We start from the raw sequence: 18,535 nt of genomic DNA, 5'->3' as shown, positions 1-18,535 counted from the left end.
CATTCCACAGCAGCAGATAACCATTGTTTACATTTTGTTCTTGAGGCCTCTCAGCTTCTCAGGAGGAAAAATCCTAAGGAAAGGATTTTTCATAAACGATGTCTGCGACACAACCCTAGGAATGAGTCCTTTGGACCAACATGCCCAGGGCCAGGAGGGGAAAGGGAGGGAGCGTAATTTATCTCCTGAGGTTGCTATCCCCTGTGAGTTAATGGCTTTGAATCTGTTTTGTTGTGAGAAAGTAATGCAAAAACTGTCCCCCAGCCTGCGTCTCTCCACTGTACATGAGCCCAGCAGCACACTGGTGGTACTGGAGTGGGGCCACTCGGAGCCCCCCATTGGGGTGCAGATTGTGGACTACCTCCTCCGTCAAGAGAAGGTCACGGACAGAATGGACCACTCCAAGGTGGAGACAGGTGAGTGGGTCTCCCCTGGTTCTCCAGGGAGAGTGGGATGGAGGTGTTAGAAGAGAGCCTCTGTCTTTGTCTTTGCAAGGGGATGCTGCACCAAATCAAATATCCTGTGGAAGGGAGAGCAGCCCTTCTCCTGCCCACCATACTGCAGAAAGGGGCAGCTCCTTACCATAGGGATGAGCTTTTCTGGAAAAGCAGTGGGTCCAACTTTACACCAGCTTCATGCCTTAGCCTTGTTCCCCCTGGGCACCCCTTGGCAGTGTGGCAGCAGGCACAGGCTCTCCCCAGCCCTGTGCCATCACCAGTGGCACATCCTCCCCTCTCTCCCTAGAGACAGTGCTGAGCTTTGTGGATGACATCATCTCTGGTGCCAAGTCCCCCTGTGCCATGCCAGCCCAAGTGCCTGACAGACTCTCCTCCACCATCTCCCTCATCATCCGCTGCCTGGAGCCCGACACCACCTACATGTGAGTGCCCTGTGCCAGGCCTGTGGCAATGCTGACATCTTGATCCTGTTTGGTGCTTCCATGTGGCCTTGGGAGCCCAGAGCTTTGGTTTTCCCCCTTCTCATCCAGGTTCACTCTCTGGGGAGTTGACAACACAGGAAGACGTTCCAGGTCAAGTGATGTGACCGTCAAGACACCGTGCCCTGTGGTAGATGATGTGAAAGCTCAAGGTGAGATGGAGGGAGCTGCTTGGGACAAGAGGGAGTTCCCCCTTCCAGCATGTTCCTGTACATGTCTCGTGTCGTGGCTGTAACCTCTCCTTCACCCAGAGTGGCCCAGGAGCTGCCACACGGTGTGCAGGGCTGAGATGGGGGCTGCAGGAGGCACAGTCCTCTCTGAAAACAAAAGTGAATAAATGGTGTTTCACTAACACTACCTGATGGCATCACCCGTTTATTTTCTTAACTAGACCAAACTATGGGAAGCTAACCTGGACTGAGCCCAGGGAATGCCATCTAGTCTGTTGGGATCTTGTCCCTGGACTGAGCCCAGGGAATGCCATCTAGTCTGTTGGGACCTTTTCCTGATGTGATGTAAATCATAACTCAGTGGACAAATACTGATTCTGGTCCTGGCTTCCCTAGAACTGAGCTTTAGACCTGATGGGTTTTATCCATGCCTTTCCTTGCACCCCACTGAACACCCCCTGTCCTTCTGCCCAGAAATAGCAGACAAGATCTACAACCTCTTCAATGGCTACACGAGTGGCAAGGAGCAGCAGACAGCCTACAACACCCTGCTGGACCTGGGCTCCCCCAGCCTCCACCGAGTCCTCTACCACTACAACCAGCACTACGAGAGCTTTGGGGAGTTCACCTGGCGCTGTGAGGACGAGCTGGGGCCCAGGTAGGCTTGGGAGCTGAGCTGGCTAAGCAGGCAGGCCTGCCCACCAGCAGGCTTGTCCCTCAGGGATAGTGCTCACCAGGAAGGCATCTCTTCAGCAAATCTCGTGATATCATGATGGATGATAGACCTCAGAGTGTCACAGTGGCGTTTCTATTTTGCTGGATGCTGTGCATGTGCAAGGACCATTAACATAGGACAAGGTGGAAAGTGGTTGACTGTTGTCAATCCAACCCTGCTGTCCATCCCATCAGCCCTGTCCTGTCTCTGGAGTCTGGCCTGACATGTTCATGCTAGGCAGAGTGGCAAAGGGGTGGGATTCTCTTTTTTCCTTCACAGCTGATGCCACAAGCAAAAAGGCAGAAGGTCTTGGAAAAATAACACACCTTTGAGGGATGGAGATTGGATTCTGCTTTCTGCCTTTTCCTGAGCTTTGTCTTGAGGTGAATGCACCTCTGTGTGCTGAACTCTGTCAGCTTGTGGTCCCCAGCAGGCAGAGGACTGACTTTAGGTCTGAATTGTGCATTTCCTCACTTTTGATCCACATCTGAGGTTGTGGGGGGTGACACGAGTGTTTTTGGTGCCCAGGCAGTGCTGAGCTGCCACAGCAGGTTTTGGAGGAGGTTGTCCTGAGCTCTTCCTGTCTAGAATAGTCTCTTTGTGCCTGAGTAAGCACCATGTCTTCTCTTCAGGCTTCTCCAGGTCGCTGAAGCCCCTCCAGCTGCCTGAGAATGTCCCAGGCTTGTGGAGATAGTCAGATGTTCCCTTCTCCCCATGTCCTTCAACATCTGCTTTAGTCTGCGTGGTTTCCCAGTCATGTGGATATTTCCAGTCCGTTCAGCAGGCTGGGCTGAGAGATTGCGTGTGCTGCAGTGGTGTTTCATAGCATCTGGCCTCCAAACAACCAGAGCTGTGACCTCATCTGGAAATCAGGGTTACTTTCAAATGTACATCAACAAGAGCTCCTATGTATGGAATCCATGGCCTCTGCCTTACACCGTGCCCCAGCCCTCCTCTTGCTGGTCTCACCACTGTCTGTCTTCCAGCCCTGCTTCTCCAGGTGATCACTTGTGTTCTTCTAGCAGAGGACAGGAGATTCTCCATGTACATTCTGTGTCCTCCAAACCTCTGCTAGGCAGTCAGACTCAGCAAGTAGCTTGTGCCCATCTTGCACTTAGTGCATTGGACTTGTCTCTGGCACAGCTCTGGTGGGAAACTCTGAGGAGGCCCTCCATGCCCTGGAGTAGAGGTGGGGTCTCCTTTCTTTTCCCTTTTCCCATTTATGTCCTAAGACATGTGAGCTCTTTGAGGCACAACCTCAAAGCTCAGTAGCAGCATTGCAGCACATAGAGATTTTTTAGGGCAGAGGCTCCCAGCAGCTCCTCTGCCCAGGGTTGCCTCATTCCCCCGACACCCAGTGGGATCAGCAGGCTTGGACTTCAGTCTCACCTTTGTCTTGATCCCAGCTGTGATGATGCCGCTCCGTCTCCATTGCCAGATGTGAAATCCAGCCCCAGTTTGCACAGACCATCTGACATCTGTTGTGGTGATTTGCATGAGGAACACATAAAATTCCTTACGTGACAGACTGGAGTCATCACGGAGCCGCTGCCATCACCGAGGCTGAGTGCTGCCACTGCTGCTCCTGCCCCAGTGAGCACCAGCCAGAACACGGGGTGGAAGCTGCCTCCTTGAGCCCCACAGGGCAGAAGCATTGCCATGGAGCAGCCAGAAATGCCACTGAATTACCCAAATGATGCCATTTTCTGTGTGCATCTATGAGCCAGAGGGTTAATTGCAGCCTCTGGAAACGCTGGAGTGCTCGGGTAGGATGACGCAAGTCGCTGATGAAGTGTTTGCAGCTCGCGCTCCTTGGAAAGAGGCACTGAGGCAGCTGCAGCGGGCTCTGGTGATGACAAATCTTGGAAAGCAGATCTCCTGTTTGATCGTCTGCGAGGGCGAAGCACCCAGACTGGTGGTGACAGGACAAATCACTTGCAGATGACATTATTTAGCCAGCAGACAGTGTTTGTTTGACTGTTGCTGATGCTCCTTTGAAGTCGGGGATGCGGACCCACACGACTGACTCTACCATGTCCCTCCTCCTCCACACATCCAGGACACCTCCTACTCTGCTCATTTGTGGCACACTCAGCTCCCTTCTTGGCAGTGCTGGCTGCTGGACTGAAGAAGCAGAACTTGTTGTGAGTGCACAGATAACTTGTCTGAGGCTGTGAAAGCAAATCGCTCCCTCACGGTCTGAGAAGGGCTGCAGAGTCCTGGTCTTTGCATAAGGAAAGGAAATGGAGGAAAAAGCAAGCAGTGAGTGGAAGTTGGATTTGATGCAAAGCCTAGTGAAGTCTGGTGGTGCCTATGGGCTTTGAGCCAAAATCTGTGGGATAATATCAGGCATTCCTGTGAGGGTACCTGTAATGCTCAAGGAGGAGAGGCACTTGTGGCACCTTGCTTAGGTGTCAGATGCAGAGACCAAGACAAGTGAGAGCTTGGCTATATTCTGTGGCTGGCCAGCTTGGGTGGCTGTCTCCAGAGCCAGCACCATGCTAACCACCTTTTCCTCTCTGGCATACCCTGGACATGAGCTCTGGAGTGGCACTTGCCATGTGGCTGCAGAGCTGGACAACTTTTCAGTGGCTCCAGACTGGGCCCTTGGAGCTGCAGTCACATCCAAGGTTTTCTCTCCAGGAAAGCCAAGATTGGCTCTCACTGGACTTGGGGTAAATTAATTCCACTTCAAGCAGCTCTCCCAAGGAATTCCTGGCCTGGAGGGAGGTGTGGAGAGGCAGTGGATGTTCCTTCGTGGTTGGTACACATATCCTGGAGCTGTCAAACCAGCCCACCCTTCAGAATCATGATTTGTGACTGCTGCCTGTTCTGGGCTGAGCAGATGCTGAGTTAAAGCTAGTGAGGGGCTGTATCTTCTTTTCCTTGACTATTCTAACCCAGCAACTGACCTTGTAGCTGGGTAGGAAACTTATCCCAGCTCATCAGACACTTAAACTTTGGTCTGGGTTTCCAGGCACATGAGATACCTTCAAGATGCTTCATTTGAATCCATTGCCTCCACAGTGGCCACATTCCCTGGAGATCACCCAAAGTGTGAGACAAATTTAAAATGAACGCAATGTGTTTTATCTGTACAAACTGATTTTCTTGATAAAAACATTAGAAGCACAATTTTAAGAGGACAAATTTTAAAAGAACACAGCTTAGATCATGTTTGGCCATGATCCTCTGTGCTCTTCCAATATCTCAGCCAATACAAGAGGCTGGTGATTTAGCACTTCCTTACTACCAGGACAAGCCTGCACTGAGGATATGATGCCCTGGGTGTGCTGGATGTCTCTTGCAGAAGATGGATTCATCCTGGACCTGCTCTGCCTCTGTCATCTGACCTTCTCTCAAGGCTTCCTTGGCTGGGTTGTGGCTCTTCACAAGCTGCTGCTGCTGCAGTGACTTGCCTTTCCTCGTCTTGTTCTCCAGATCTGGAAGATGCAAAATTCACATGCAAAGAACCAGGGAGCTCTGCCACATCCCCTGCTCTCTCAGAGCTTTTGGATGGGTTTGATGTATGGCCCAGTATTCCTTCTGGTTTGCAGGGTGTCTTGTAGGACACATTTCCTAAACTGTTACTAAATATTGTGAGTTGTGTAGCAGGAGTGTCATTCACTGTACATATGTCTTGTGACAGTGCATCCTGTGTGGATCATAATTCTTATCTCACCTTCAACTTTCCATAGAGATCCTCACAAGCCAGACATGACATTCTGGTTTGGATTTTTTTCCCCTTAAATCTCCCTCCTCCTCAGTGATATCCTGGCTTGCTGCTCGCAATACTGTGCATTTCTGGCACAGGAGAAGTTGAGGATGCCCCATTCCTGGAAATGTTCGAGGCCAGGCTGGGACTTGGAGCAACCTGGTCAAGTTTTTGAAGATGTCCCTGCCATGGGACAGGGGTGTGGAACAAAATGATTTTTAAGGTCTCTTCCAACCAAACCATTCTGTGATTCTGTGATTCCTACACCAAGCCATGGATGACCAGCATAGCTCCTGAATATGCAGCACATACACTTAATGGAGAGGACACTCATGGTGACACTGTTCTGGGCTGGCCATATATGTCATGCCTGACACTTCTTAGATTTTATCCCCACTGCCTACAGTGCTATTGTCTCTGTTTCCATCCTGTGATATTTGGGGTCCAGTAGCTGCAACAGCAACAGGTGGTGCCACTTGAGTCCTTGGTGATGTCCACCCCAGGGGGTGCTGGGGGTTTCACAGCTACACCTGTGACTGTCTCCTTAATAAACTCTCAGCAAACCTGGCCTTGTTGTTTGAGTGGTACAGGGTGGAAGAAGAGGGGACAGGACAGTGAAATGTGAGTCCCAAGATCACTGCAGCAGGTCCAGCACTGCCATGGTGACATGGGCATCTCTTCCCTGGGTAGGGGCTGTTCTCTCATGGATTTAGCTGGCAGTCCTGCCTTGGGAATGGTGTGTCCCCACAGCCCCACCAGCCCTCCTTGTCCTTGCAGCTCCTCACAGCTGCTCTTGCATTATCTCTTCTCCCTCCAGGAGCTCCCGTGGTGTCCTTAACTGTCTTTACTTTTCTCTCCTCATACATTCCTCTCGCCCTCCCCGCCATCCTCTCCGTGGTGTCTCCATGACCCCTGCCACCCCTCGCTGTCTGTCGCCCCCCTGGCATCTCCCCTCGCCCGCCCTCACTGCAGGAAGGCTGGCCTCATCCTCTCTCAGCTGGGGGACCTCAGCAGCTGGTGCAATGGCCTCCTGCAGGAGCCCAAGATCAGCCTGCAGCGCTCCTCCCTCAAGTACCTGGCCTGCCGCTACAGCGAGATCAAGCCCTATGGGCTCGACTGGTCGGAGCTCAGCCGCGACCTCAGGAAGACGTGCGAGGAGCAGACGCTGAGTGTCCTGTACAATGACTATGGTGACAAGGACTACTGAGGCTTCTGGGCACCTGCTCTCAGGCTGGCCTTCCCATGGGCGTTTCTGAGGGTTTTACACATGGACCCATGGAGGGGGAGGGTGTTGCTGATGTTTCTGGAGGCGAGAATTTGGACTGGGGAGCAAAACCGGCTGCTCCGTGCAGGACTGACTCAGTATTAGTTTCTTCTTCAACTTGGCCAAAAGCCTTTCTAGTTAGAAGTCTTGTGGGACCCAGTTTTCTTGGTTTTGTTTTATTCATTTTGCCAAGAGGTTCCTCAGCATTGGTGGAGAAGGCAGGCTGGGAGGGCACAGCCCTCTTCTGCCCCATCCCTGCCCTGGCTGTGGGGACTGTCTCCAAAGGTGGGCAACACCAGTCGTGGGAGGAACGTGGTGACACAGCCAGGATGGGAGAGCAGGTGATGCAGGCAGAAATGGAGGCAGGGCAGGCAGGTCAGGTTGAGATGCTTATGGTTATGGCTGAGCTGATCAGCCACTGGGAGGCCAGCAGGGTTGGGATGGGGTTTTTTGCAATTGTAAAGCATGAGGTCTGGGTGAGACCTGAGAGAACAATGGTGCTGTTGGTGGGCAGAGCTGGTGGTGTCATCAGCTGGGGCAAAGAGGCAGGGGCATTGTGACCCCATCTCCTCAGGTTCTTCTGCCATGGCCAAAATCCACATGTGCTCCAAGATGCAGAGTCCTCCAGAACAAAAGCAGCTTGGCCTCAGGGCCAGTAGTCAGCTGGACATCGTGAGCTTTCTTCTTGGGGGACCACATTCCTTGGAAGTCAACCTTAAAATCCTTTCTGTTATCTTTTTGGTTTTTTTTTACCCACTCTAATAAAAACTTAGAAGCAACATCAAGCTGCTGCTGAGGGGAACTCAGCTAGGGGAGCAGCAGCCAGATGACACAGACAAGATGTTCTGCACCAGACACTTGCAGCTGTGGTATAGCCCAGGTTCTGCTTGCTGAGGGGAGAGGGATGCAAGACACCCCAATGCCGTGGTGCAGGATGGTGCTGAAGGTTCTGCTCCAGAGAGGGCATGGAGGACAGGCTTCTGGGGGTGTTGCTTGCCTGTGTTCAGGCTCACATCTGCCTCTTCCTCTGGTAACTTTTTTTTTTTTTAAAGCTAGAGAGCTGGGGTTGTACTGGGACACTGGGTTTGGTTCAGAGTAAACGATTCTCCAAATCCCTATCCCTGCTGATGATATTGGAGGCAGAAAACAGGTTCCTTTTAGCTTCAGCTTCCTGCCTGGTTTGCAGAGGAGGCACCTCTGGACTTGCCAGCTGTGCACCTTTGATCTAGACAAGACCAGAGCCCTACAGTGGGATTTTTACGATGCCTCCAGAGAGAAATTTCCTTTTCATTTTTTTTCAGTCTTGGCAGGAACAGTCATCAGCCTGTCTCATATGATTTTCTGCCTCATTCCTCCTCCTACCTGCCAAGGACATGGCTTGAATATTTGTGTGGTGCTGAGAGGGAGGCGGCTGCGCTCTGCACCCTGTCACTGCCGACAGTGCTGCAGCACCGGATTTTCTCAACAGCAGCTCAGTATCTCCCTGCAGGACCACACTGTGCTTTGCTCTCTCTCTTCTCATGGGCAGACATCTCTCCAGGGGCAGCTGGCCTGGACTGGGGAGCTGCTGGGAGCAGCCACCATCAGTCAGTATGACCTGGGCATCCCTGTGTCATTGCTGTATTGTGTGTCTGGCAGGGGTGATCAGACAAACGTTTGCTCTGTGCAAGAAGGAAATCCCCTGGATCCTTTTGGCTTTTTCTTATGTGTCTGTCCTTATATTTTGATGTGCCTGATGCTGCCAAGGGCTTAGGGCTGAGAGTGAGACCAGTGCCACCTCCATGCACAGGTATAGATGGGCAGGTGATCTGTACTGAGTCATCACTCCTTTTCCTTTTAGCGAGACTCGTGACCAAGACACTTCTGTTTATCCTTTTGCTTATCCCAGCAGATGCTGAGACAACTTTTAACTTCCAGCCAGGCAGCCATCCAGCCATGGGCAAAGGGCACCTCTGCTCAACGCCTCGAAGGGATGTTTGAAGGGAGGCTGCTCTGGCCCAGACACCAGTTGGTTTCTCGCCAAGTAATACCGTGTACATGGCCTTTATGTGAAATGCAGACTGTTCTCCTTTGGGTAGCAGACTCCTCTCTTTTATTGCTTACTAGGTGCAGCAGCAAGGACAGGAGCAGTGCTGTCTGCCAGCCACTTGCTGTGACACTGCCAGGAAAACCCTGCACACCCCATGCATTCACACCTGCCTAGGTTACTTTTTCATCTGGCCCCAAGATTTTCACCGAGGCTCTGCAGATATTTCTGTTCTGCTTCTGTGCTGACACTTCAAAGCCCTTGCATGGGCAACCAAAGCCCTGCAGCATCATCAGCCAGCTGGGCTGGGCTCTGCCCCCTGGGTCCTGGCTTTTCCATGGGCTGGGCTTTGGAGAGTGAGGGGAAAGCCACCCCTCCTGTGGGGTCCTTTGGCAGCACCCTTGCACAGCGGGATGGGGCTCAGCACCCCTCACCCTGTGACAGACTGTGCAGGCTGCTGGCAGGGCTGGGCTCTGCTGATTTGCCCACCGTGGTGCCCCTGCAGCTGCTGTGCTGGCAGGGCCTGGCAGCCTGGCACATCTGTGGGGCCATTGCCACAGTGACCCTGGCTTTGTGAGCGCTTCCTTATTGGTATCCTCACTCTAGCTTTGCAAGTCAGAACCTTGCCCAAGCTTAGATTTTCTTGCCCAAGTCTCTCAGCTACCACACAAGTCCCTCTCAGACAAATGCCAGCAGCCACCATGGGGGACCAGCATGGGGGCTGTCCCATGGTGTAGACCTGGCCTTGGTGAGATGGGCTGTGTGGGGCTTGCTCACCCAAAACAGGCGTGCCCTGGTCTGGTGGAAGGTGTCCCTGTCCACGGCAGCTGGGTTGGCACCAAATGCTCATTAAGGTCCCCTCCAACCTAACCCATTCTGTGTCTCTGTGATTCCCTGCAGAGCTGACACCACCCACATCTGCTGCAGGGTCCTACTGTTGGGCCTGCACAATATTTTCTCTCTTGGACTCCTGATTCTTCCCAAGCTGCCAACAATGGGAGAACTGCTTTCCAACCATTTCTGCAACCTCCTTCACCCCCCTGCCCTTTCTTTTTGATTTGTTTCTGAATTAATGAGCAATCATTCATCTGAGATGAACCTCTGGGTCGTTAACTTTTCTTTGCTGCGTCCGTACCCCTGTAATAGCATTACTACCTTTTCCTTGTCGTGGAGTTATTTAACATATAAAGACAGTTTGGTCCTTTTCTTTACAAAGATGGCTACAATTCATGTTCCTTGATGTTCTATTAAACCTCTAATGTGACGTTTTACTACTGTAGATTGAAAGTAGGGTGCTTTAGGGTGAGATAGCCATGTGGCAAGAAATACAAAACCCTTCTGGATTACTTAAAAAAAAAGGTTTTAAACAACAGCAACAAAAATCATTGTACCACTATGTAAAACTCCAGATGATAATTTAACTGACTATTAAAAGGAGCTGTTAGTAATCCCTGGCTCTGGCAAACTGGAGTGTTTGTTTATAGTTTTGGTCCAATTGATGTCATCTTTGGTTGCAGATGAAACACTCCCAGCCTTTGAACTCGGGTGAGTCTTCACACAAGTTTAGCATTAGCCTGTCTGCCCACTGGGTTAGCCAAGTCCCAAACCACTCAGCACACACAGATGGAGCCGTGTCCTGAGCCTTGTCCTGCCCACCTGCTCTGCTGGATGTGGGAAGGTAAAGATGTCTCCAGCCATTCCTTTTCTTGGAGAAAAACTGCATTTACACATCCTCAGCAAGGGTACCTCAGCCCTTGATTTGCAAACCTCCACAGAAGCTGGGGACTTGGAAGCAGAGTCCAAAAAAGCCACTTTTTTGTATATAAGGTGATTTGCCCACCTTTTAGCCATTCTTTTAGTATATTAGGTGGATGAGATGGTGCTGTCTGGTGATCAACTATCCCTGGAGAATGTCCTGGTCCATCTGGCAGACTTTTGACAGAGGACTAGCAGCAACATGAGTATTAATGTCCCACAAAGAATGTGAGAACCAGTGCCTGAACAGAGGTGAGATCTGGAGAAGATGCCAAAAGCCACTTACAGTGCTGCATTGTGTCTAATGCTCAGGCCATCAGGACTTAAAAGGGCAGGTCCCGTGTCCAAGCCCAGTGTATATTGCCACCTACCCTGCCAGATGGGTGGAAGACCCAGGGAGAGCCTGGGCAGACAGACAGACAGACAGGCAGGACACTTGGGAGGACACAGGGGAGGACTTAGGGACTATAGCACACAAATCCATAGGAAACCAGACTTCAATAAGTCTCATGGAACAACTTGATTTTTTTTTTCTTTTCCCAGTGCTAAATTGCAGGAAAATAAGCTAAAAATACATCCAATACTTTCCTTCTGCTATTTTCCATGCAGTTAACCATCATCTCATTGCAAAATAAGCTGTGGCTATAGAGTGAGATGGAGGAGGAGGAGGAGTAGGAGGAAGAGGAGAGGGTCTGTGTGGCAGCAGGGTGTGCAGCTGCAAGCCTAAACTGCTCTGTCAATATCTCAGCACAACTGGCTCATCACACAATCTTCTCAGGAGTCATCTGGCTTGCAATCCACGGGGGTTTGGAGAAAGCCACTCCAAAAAAGGGTGAAGTGGACTGCAAGGGGTGCATCACCAGCACATTGGTAGGTTTTTAGGAAAGGTTTGGTAAAGTGTGTGTGTTGGAAGGGTTGCTGTTGGCTCCTCTCCAGAGTGCCTGATTTGGGGAGCTTTGCCCTAGAAAGGACATTTGATGTCACCAGGAGATGCTGTTCCTCCTCTGGGACTGAGTCCCTGTGCAAAGACCAGACATGGTGAAAAGATTGAGGAGTATCAGAGCTGGCTGGAGGAAGAAGGATGGGGTTTAAACACAGGGCAAGGGCTTTTTGGTGCTTCACAGACCACAGGTACAAAATTTACCTGGTCACTGAAGAAAACAATGAAAAAAAATCCTCAAATCTAAAGCAACTTTATTGTCTTGGGTTTTAACTTTCTTGCCAGGATACCACATGGTCCTCTGGCTCTAGTGTCGGCCACCTTCTGCTCCCCATCCCCAGGGATGTGAACATACACACACAAACACACACATCCCTCCATTTTAAGTGGATCAATTACAGAAAGTGACCAGTTTGTGGCACAACGTGGAGAAGACCTTCTGCCAAAGTGTTCTTGCAGCTGGTGGCACAGCAAAAGCTGCCTGGGTGGCAGCCTTGAATTAGGGGGTGGCACTGGAGGTGAGTGTCCCCCCACACCCCAAAACCTGAAGGAAATCTCCAGATGGGCTGTGACTGTTCTGGGAGAGTTTCTGATTTGGGAAGAGGAGAATATGTCGGACCAAACCACCTCCCTGGCCCCCTTTTGGGTGAATCAAAGAGGCAGGAGAGATGGAGGATGAGAAGATTATTTATTTTTCATAGATTTTTATAAAAAATAATTATCAAATACAAAAAAATAAAAATAGCAGCAGCCTCCATTGTGAATAAAACCCTAAAGGGGACAAAAACCGCTCAGTGTCGCTATAGAAGAACAATATTTCAGTATGTAGAAGCTGTCTGGTCATAAGAAGCACAAATGTCTACCAGCCAAGCCAGCACTTCCTGTCCCAACCCCCCAGTTCCCCTGTCCATCTGTGGGGCACAGTCCCTTCCCTGCACACACAGGTGAGCAGAGGAAAAAAACAGGATTTTCACACCAAAAGGATACAAATTTGGTACATAAACACATAGGCATTCAGGTAATGCTGAGACCAGGCAGGGAAGGGTTTGTCATGGCAAGATGCTGGAACTTGAAATTCTGCTTCTGGGTGTGATGTTCATTCCATGTCCCCACTGTCCCCACCTGTGGGGGCTGCCAGAACCCCACTTCCGCTGTGTTGGATGCCCTGGATCTCCCCTTTCCTGCAGTGGTGGAGCAGGACAGGCTGCCCAAGCTGCACATCCTGGGGGGGCAGCTATTATTTGAATTTCCTCGGGTTGCTTGGGGGTTGTTTTTTAATTGAAAAGTGGATATCTGACAAGATATTGCTGCTATCTGCCCAAGTGACAGTGAATTCTGGGGAGGCGTCACTTGTGCACGATGAGAACAAAAATGTCAGTGTCCCAAGAGGAGGTGGGGCTCATTGTCCCGCACCTCTCTTCTAATCTCTGCCTAGGCCAGGTGGATGGGGACACTTGGGGTGAGGAAAGGGCTTGGAGAAGGACAAGGCATCTCCTGCCTGGATGCTGGTAGGATGTCCGAGCACCTCTGCCCCTACTCGGGTCCTCCAGTAAAACACAACCGTAGGAAATTCCTGACAAAATAGGGTGGGGTAGAGCTAGTGGAAGCTCTGTTTTTAATGATGCTTTGAAAATTCCTGGTCTCTCCACACCGTGTCACCCTCTCTCCACCACTCGTTCATCAGACAAACTCTGGCTGGAAGCCTGTATCCAACAGCACAGGCCATGCAGGCAGGACACAGCCTGGAGTCCTTTGGTCCCAGCCTGCAGCTCACCCGGGGACTCTGCCATCAGTTCCCACTCTGTGGTCCCTTCTCTGCTCTCCTCTCCTCTTTCTATCCCTTTTCTCTGCCTCTTTACAGCACAAAACCATCAGTGATAATCCCAGCTGGAGCCAGCACCTTCCCTATTGCTGCCTTTATGTGGCTGGGTCCAAGCTGAGCTTCTGGGAAATCAATTATGGGGGGCAGAGTTTCTTGCTGGGCTTCTCTGAGGCCAGAATTGAATCTGCAGATTTTCACTCAGTGCCTACAGGAGCAAGAGCCTCTTGGAAGTCAGCAACTGTATGTCCAGCCTGAAGGGACAGAGATAATAATAAGGAATACTAATACTAAGGAAAATCTCAATGAGAAAAGATAATTCTCAAACTCTCCTGACAGGTTTTTTTGGTCCTTTTCGCATTACAGGGTCTAGTCTCCTCTGAGAGCTGCTGACAACACAACTCAGTTGGAGCTCAGACGTGAGGGAAAGAGAAGAAGGACCACCACAGCATCCTTCATTCAAGCATCACACAGCTACACTGGTTTGGCCTCTACACCCAGCTGGGTGTGCAGTGGCTGGGGGAGTGAGACAGAGAGGGAGCATGCTGGTCTTTGCTCCTATAGACCATGCAGTGATCCCCATGGACACATAACCCTGCCCAGAGAGCTCTAAAATAATGTGTGATGGATGCCTGTGGTACCCTTGGAATCTGTTGTGCTCACTGGGATGATTCAAGGGCACAATAACATTTTTTCTCAACCCCACAATCCTGATCCACGCCCTAAGAAGAACAAGGCAAAGCACTGGCAAATACCAAGGGCAAAACTCGGTCCCTGCCAGATGCCCGAATCACCGTGAGGTGGGAGCCTCCCTGCCTGGCATGGCCTGGGTGTTTGGCTTCTCTCTCCGTCCTCCTTCCAGCTCAGCAAGGAAGGGGAAAATCCCTGCTCCTCCTGCCCTGACCTGCGCTTTTCCCAATGGTTTGTACTTCACAGCAGCATGGGTGTGTGATAAAGGATACCCTTTCTCAGCTTCATCGAGAGCAAAGAAAATATAATATATATTTATATATATATTATATATATGTATATAGATATAATTAAGTTTAAATATTTGCAGAGAGATCACAACTACCTCGACCTTGCTAAAAGAAGTCTGTACAGCAGAGAGGGGTGAATAGTGACAAAGACAGACACCCAGGAGCCGCACCAGGACACGCATCCATGGCAGCACCCGGGCTCCCGGCGTGGACGGGCGCTAGCCCAGCGTGTGGCTGAGGCGGCCCCAGACCCCTGCCTGAGCGCCTCGTGTGGCTTCTGGAGGGAGCAGCGACGGCGAGGGGGCCACAGCCCGCCCTCCGGGGCTCCTCGGTGGGCTGGAGCCGTCCCCTCAGCCGCAGCCGCCATGCCCCGCCCGGCTCTCCCTCACGCCACGGCCCCGCCGCCGCCCCTCGGCTCCCCCGGCGCTGCCTGACCCAGAGAGGCCCCCATGGCGCCGCTACTGGTTCTCCTCGGCCGCGGGGTCGCGGCAGGTGCACTCGTCCTGGTCGCAGTCGGCGGCAAACGGGATCACCTGGGGGAGCAAAGTGTAATGTGTCATGTGTCGGAACTCAGTACATCCCTCCGGGTGTCCGGAGTTGCTGAGGACCCTGTCGGGGGGCTCGGAGACCCTGGCACGCAGCCCAGAGCACCTGCGGGTTTGATTTTGAGCCGTGGAGCAAATTACCAGCTTTGTATGAGGACCTGAAAGTCACAGAGGTTTAAATAGTGTAATAATAAAATTATCACAGGGTGAAAATGTAGATTTTAGGATTTTTGGAATGGGGGTTTTGGGGACAAGATGGAGGAACTTGGGTGTGTCCAGCTTTTCTTCTTCTTCTTCTTGGTCTCCATTTTCTGCAGTGATGTTGGCACTTTGGGATTGGTTTAGAATAGAAGTGCACTGTCTAACATAGGTGATAGGTATTGGAAAGTAATTGTAAATATTATACGTACTTTGTAGTATAAAAAGACAACACCGCCCCGGGGGCGGTCAGAGTGCCTTTGGCTGCCCTGCTGAGCAGATCTCAGCTGGGCAGAAAGAAAATTTTATAGATAAGAATTAATAAACAACTTCAAGACCAAAACCTGAAGAGCTCTTACTCATTCTTCGGATGCGCAGGCTGAAACAGAGACCTTTCGCACATCTCGCAGCAATTAACAGCTAAACTCCGAGAGTCATGTAAAGTAATTCACGCTTAGATGGAAAATGTATGAAATAAAAATTGTAAAATAAATTAAACATCCAACATCCATCTGACCACAGAGACAGATTACTACACCGAAGTTGCAAAACTCCTGGTGGCAGTATGAATGAATGCCTTGTTAAAAAATAAAAGAACGTGGCTGGTGTGGAGATGGGCTTCCCCAGGAACCACCGAGGAACAGCCAAGGACAATCAGCACTTGATAAATATCATCAGTCAAGATAACTGAAGTCGTCAAAAACATACATCTGAATACACGACTTCTCCTGACATGATCAGCGGCCACCACCACCCAAGAAACAGCAATTGTCCCGCCCTGCACAGTAAAAAGAAACTTCATATATATGCAGGGTGACAAAAGAAATCGGGGCATCTCTGCCTCAGGCATAAAAAACTGTATAAAATAGCCCTGCTGGAAACAGCATTGGTGAACAGAGGGAGATCCAATGCGACAGAGGTCAGATCTAGGTTCACCCAGCGCCAATCCCAGGCTCAATGCTGTCTGTTTGGCTGTGGGTTTTGAGGACCGTATTTTTGTCGTGAAAATAAAACCTTTCACATTTATTAATTTGGCTTTCTCGTTGATCATTTATAACAAAAGGGACAGTTGAGCTCTGCCCTGGGACACCCCTCTGCCCCCCCAAAAGGCCTCTCCACAGTGCTGTGGACAAACGGACATTTTGGGCCCTGTTGTTGGCACTGCCAGGCTCCGCGCTCACTGAGGAATGGGCTCTGATACAACCTGTCCCCAGCTGAGTTTTGTTCTTAGCCTTTTCCTTTTTGTTAATGTGTTTTGAATTTTGCAGCCAATGGTCGGGTTGAATCTTGTGCCCCAAATGTCAAACCCTGGGAAGAAGTGTCCCCTGATGGGTGTAAGGCCATTCAGACTAGGCCTGGCAGTGGTAAGGCACCTCCAGATTAAAGTTTTACTTTGGTCTATTAGTTTCAAAGTTTTACTTTTTAATATTAGAAAACCCCTTTCATCCATATCTGAACCTGTGGACCTGTCAGCTACTCCTGACTCTTCCAGGAGTAAACAAAAACACAAAGATGACATAGCCTTGTTTTCTGCACCTCTTAGAGGAACTCAACCAAGCTCTCAGCTGCAAAGCTGACTTGCACACTGCCCAACGTAAAAGCCAAGGTGGGTGCAGTGTCCTTGTGCATTGTGGACTGAGGAAAGCCAGGCAGGATGGAGGCTCTGTGAGCAGGAACAGCCTCCCATGGGGCAGTGGGTTCATCTAGAGCCATTCACAAGCTGTGCAGCTTTGAGACATCCCAGGTGCAGGTTGGGAGGCTCATTTCACATTACTTTCTCTACAATAACTGTGTGTGACAGAGCAAGCCTGTGTCCCCTTAGCTGCTGGTAGCAGAGAAAGGAGGGAGGGCATACACTGAGCATCTGACTCCTGGTTGACAGTGGCCTGATAATGAGCCATGGGAGCTGAGAAAACAGTTTTCTTCAGAGGTTTTATACACACCAGGCTCAGGGCCAGGAGTTTTTCTTATTGTGAAAACATTTGATTTTTCACAGACTGGATCAGCAGAGGAAGGGCTGGAGTGCTTTGGGTTTTTTTTTTTTGATGTTTAAACCCTGTATTTCTCCATCTGCCTTAACAGGGATGTGCTGGAGGCTTGTTGAGCGGAAGATCTGGGACCTGTGGGGGATTCAAGCTGGGTCTGGGAACCATGGGACTGAACCCCCCCCCCCACTTTCTACTGTGAACCCATCCTTTATTTTGGCCATGCCTTGCTCCGAGATGTCATGATATTGTTGTGGGGATTTCACTCATCACTTGGGTGTAAAGCCTCTTCTTTCCTATCTCAAGTGGATCTTCCCAGGATTTTATTTTTCCTTTTCTCTGTGTATGTATGCGTGATGAAAGGAGAAATGATTCAAGCTCCACAACAAAGATGAGAAGATCCAAATTCACATATTTTCGCAGTGAGAAATTATTTCATGCCCTGTGATTTGTTTTGCTGTTGGATATGATTAGGAAGAATGGGCTGTGAGTGCTGGATAGCAAGTTAGGTGGGAGGGAAGATTGTGATGGGAGACAAAGAAGGGTCTGTGCTACCCCAATGCCAAGTTGCTCCCTCTATTCTTCCCTCCTTAGAGAGGGAGGAAAACATCACTTGTAGCAGATGCCAGTGGATCATAGCAAAAATCCCCTGAGACAGCTCAATTACACAAGGTGACTTCTGACTCACCATGTCTAACACTATGTCCTATGGAAGTCATTTCTTTGGGACACGCTTCCCAAAACGAGAGGAAATCCCATGAACCTCAGTGGGAGCTGGGCTGAGGTTTCAATCCCACTGGCCTGAGTCCAAACCCCGCTCTTAATCAGTGCGATTCTGTCCATCAGCTTCAGCTGGCTTTGGTTTAGAACCGTGCGTTTGTTCTCCGTTCATGGGAGAGTTACACTGCAGGCTCGGTTCCACAGCCATAGCTAGTTCCAAAGAACATAGCTAGCAGTCACCCCTGAATCCACAGATCCCGGCCAAGGCCACGGGAGGTGCTCTCTTACCTTCCTGGAGGACAGGGTGGAGGAGCAGCAGTCCCCGCCGTCATACTGGCAGTACGCCCGGTTGTTGATGGTGTCGCACCAGCCGTCTGCTTGGAAGGGCTAAGGCAGAGGAAGAAGGCTCTGTGAAAGGTTGTTCAAAAGCATAAGGATGCCCCCAAAAGTGGAGGTCCCAGGTCCTCAGCAGGGCCCACTTCCAGCATACACAACCCCTTCCTCAAAGCCAAAGGGCACCAGATATCCCAGCTGGTGTGGATGGAGCAGCAGGTGCTCCAAGGTCAGCAGCTAGAGGATTGTGGAATTGTGTCAGAAGTGTTACATGGCATGAGCAGCCATTCAGAAAACCAGTTTATTGTTGTTTAGTTACATGAGTAATCTGATCAGAGAAGAAGCAACTGGGGCTGAGGAGCAGCCAGCGATGGCTGAAGAAGCGTCCCGTGCAAGGGCTGCGACCAGCACCATGCACGGGAAGCACTCACAA

At 50.6% G+C, this 18,535-nt stretch overlaps 2 protein-coding genes across 2 annotated transcripts in view; one reads left to right on the top strand and one right to left on the bottom strand.

Annotated features, from left to right (window-relative positions):
* Positions 1 to 10,281, top strand: part of ASTN1 (astrotactin 1) — a 63,497-nt gene extending 53,216 nt beyond the window's left edge. The window contains 5 exon segments of the mRNA XM_030953546.1: positions 265 to 416; positions 745 to 880; positions 989 to 1,089; positions 1,582 to 1,765; positions 6,510 to 10,281. Coding sequence (XP_030809406.1) covers positions 265 to 416; positions 745 to 880; positions 989 to 1,089; positions 1,582 to 1,765; positions 6,510 to 6,744 — 808 coding nt within the window. The 3' untranslated portion in view covers positions 6,745 to 10,281.
* Positions 10,282 to 14,773: 4,492 nt separating this feature from the next.
* Positions 14,774 to 18,535, bottom strand: part of PAPPA2 (pappalysin 2) — an 87,816-nt gene continuing 84,054 nt past the window's right edge. The window contains 2 exon segments of the mRNA XM_030952967.1: positions 14,774 to 14,854; positions 18,058 to 18,156. Coding sequence (XP_030808827.1) covers positions 14,780 to 14,854; positions 18,058 to 18,156 — 174 coding nt within the window. The 3' untranslated portion in view covers positions 14,774 to 14,779.

The sequence above is a fragment of the Camarhynchus parvulus genome, chromosome 8 (assembly GCF_901933205.1).
Source record: "Camarhynchus parvulus chromosome 8, STF_HiC, whole genome shotgun sequence".
NCBI classification, from domain to species: Eukaryota; Metazoa; Chordata; class Aves; order Passeriformes; family Thraupidae; genus Camarhynchus; species Camarhynchus parvulus.
The sequence above is the reverse complement of the archived record's forward strand: the minus strand, read 5'-3'. Positions and strand labels throughout refer to the sequence as shown.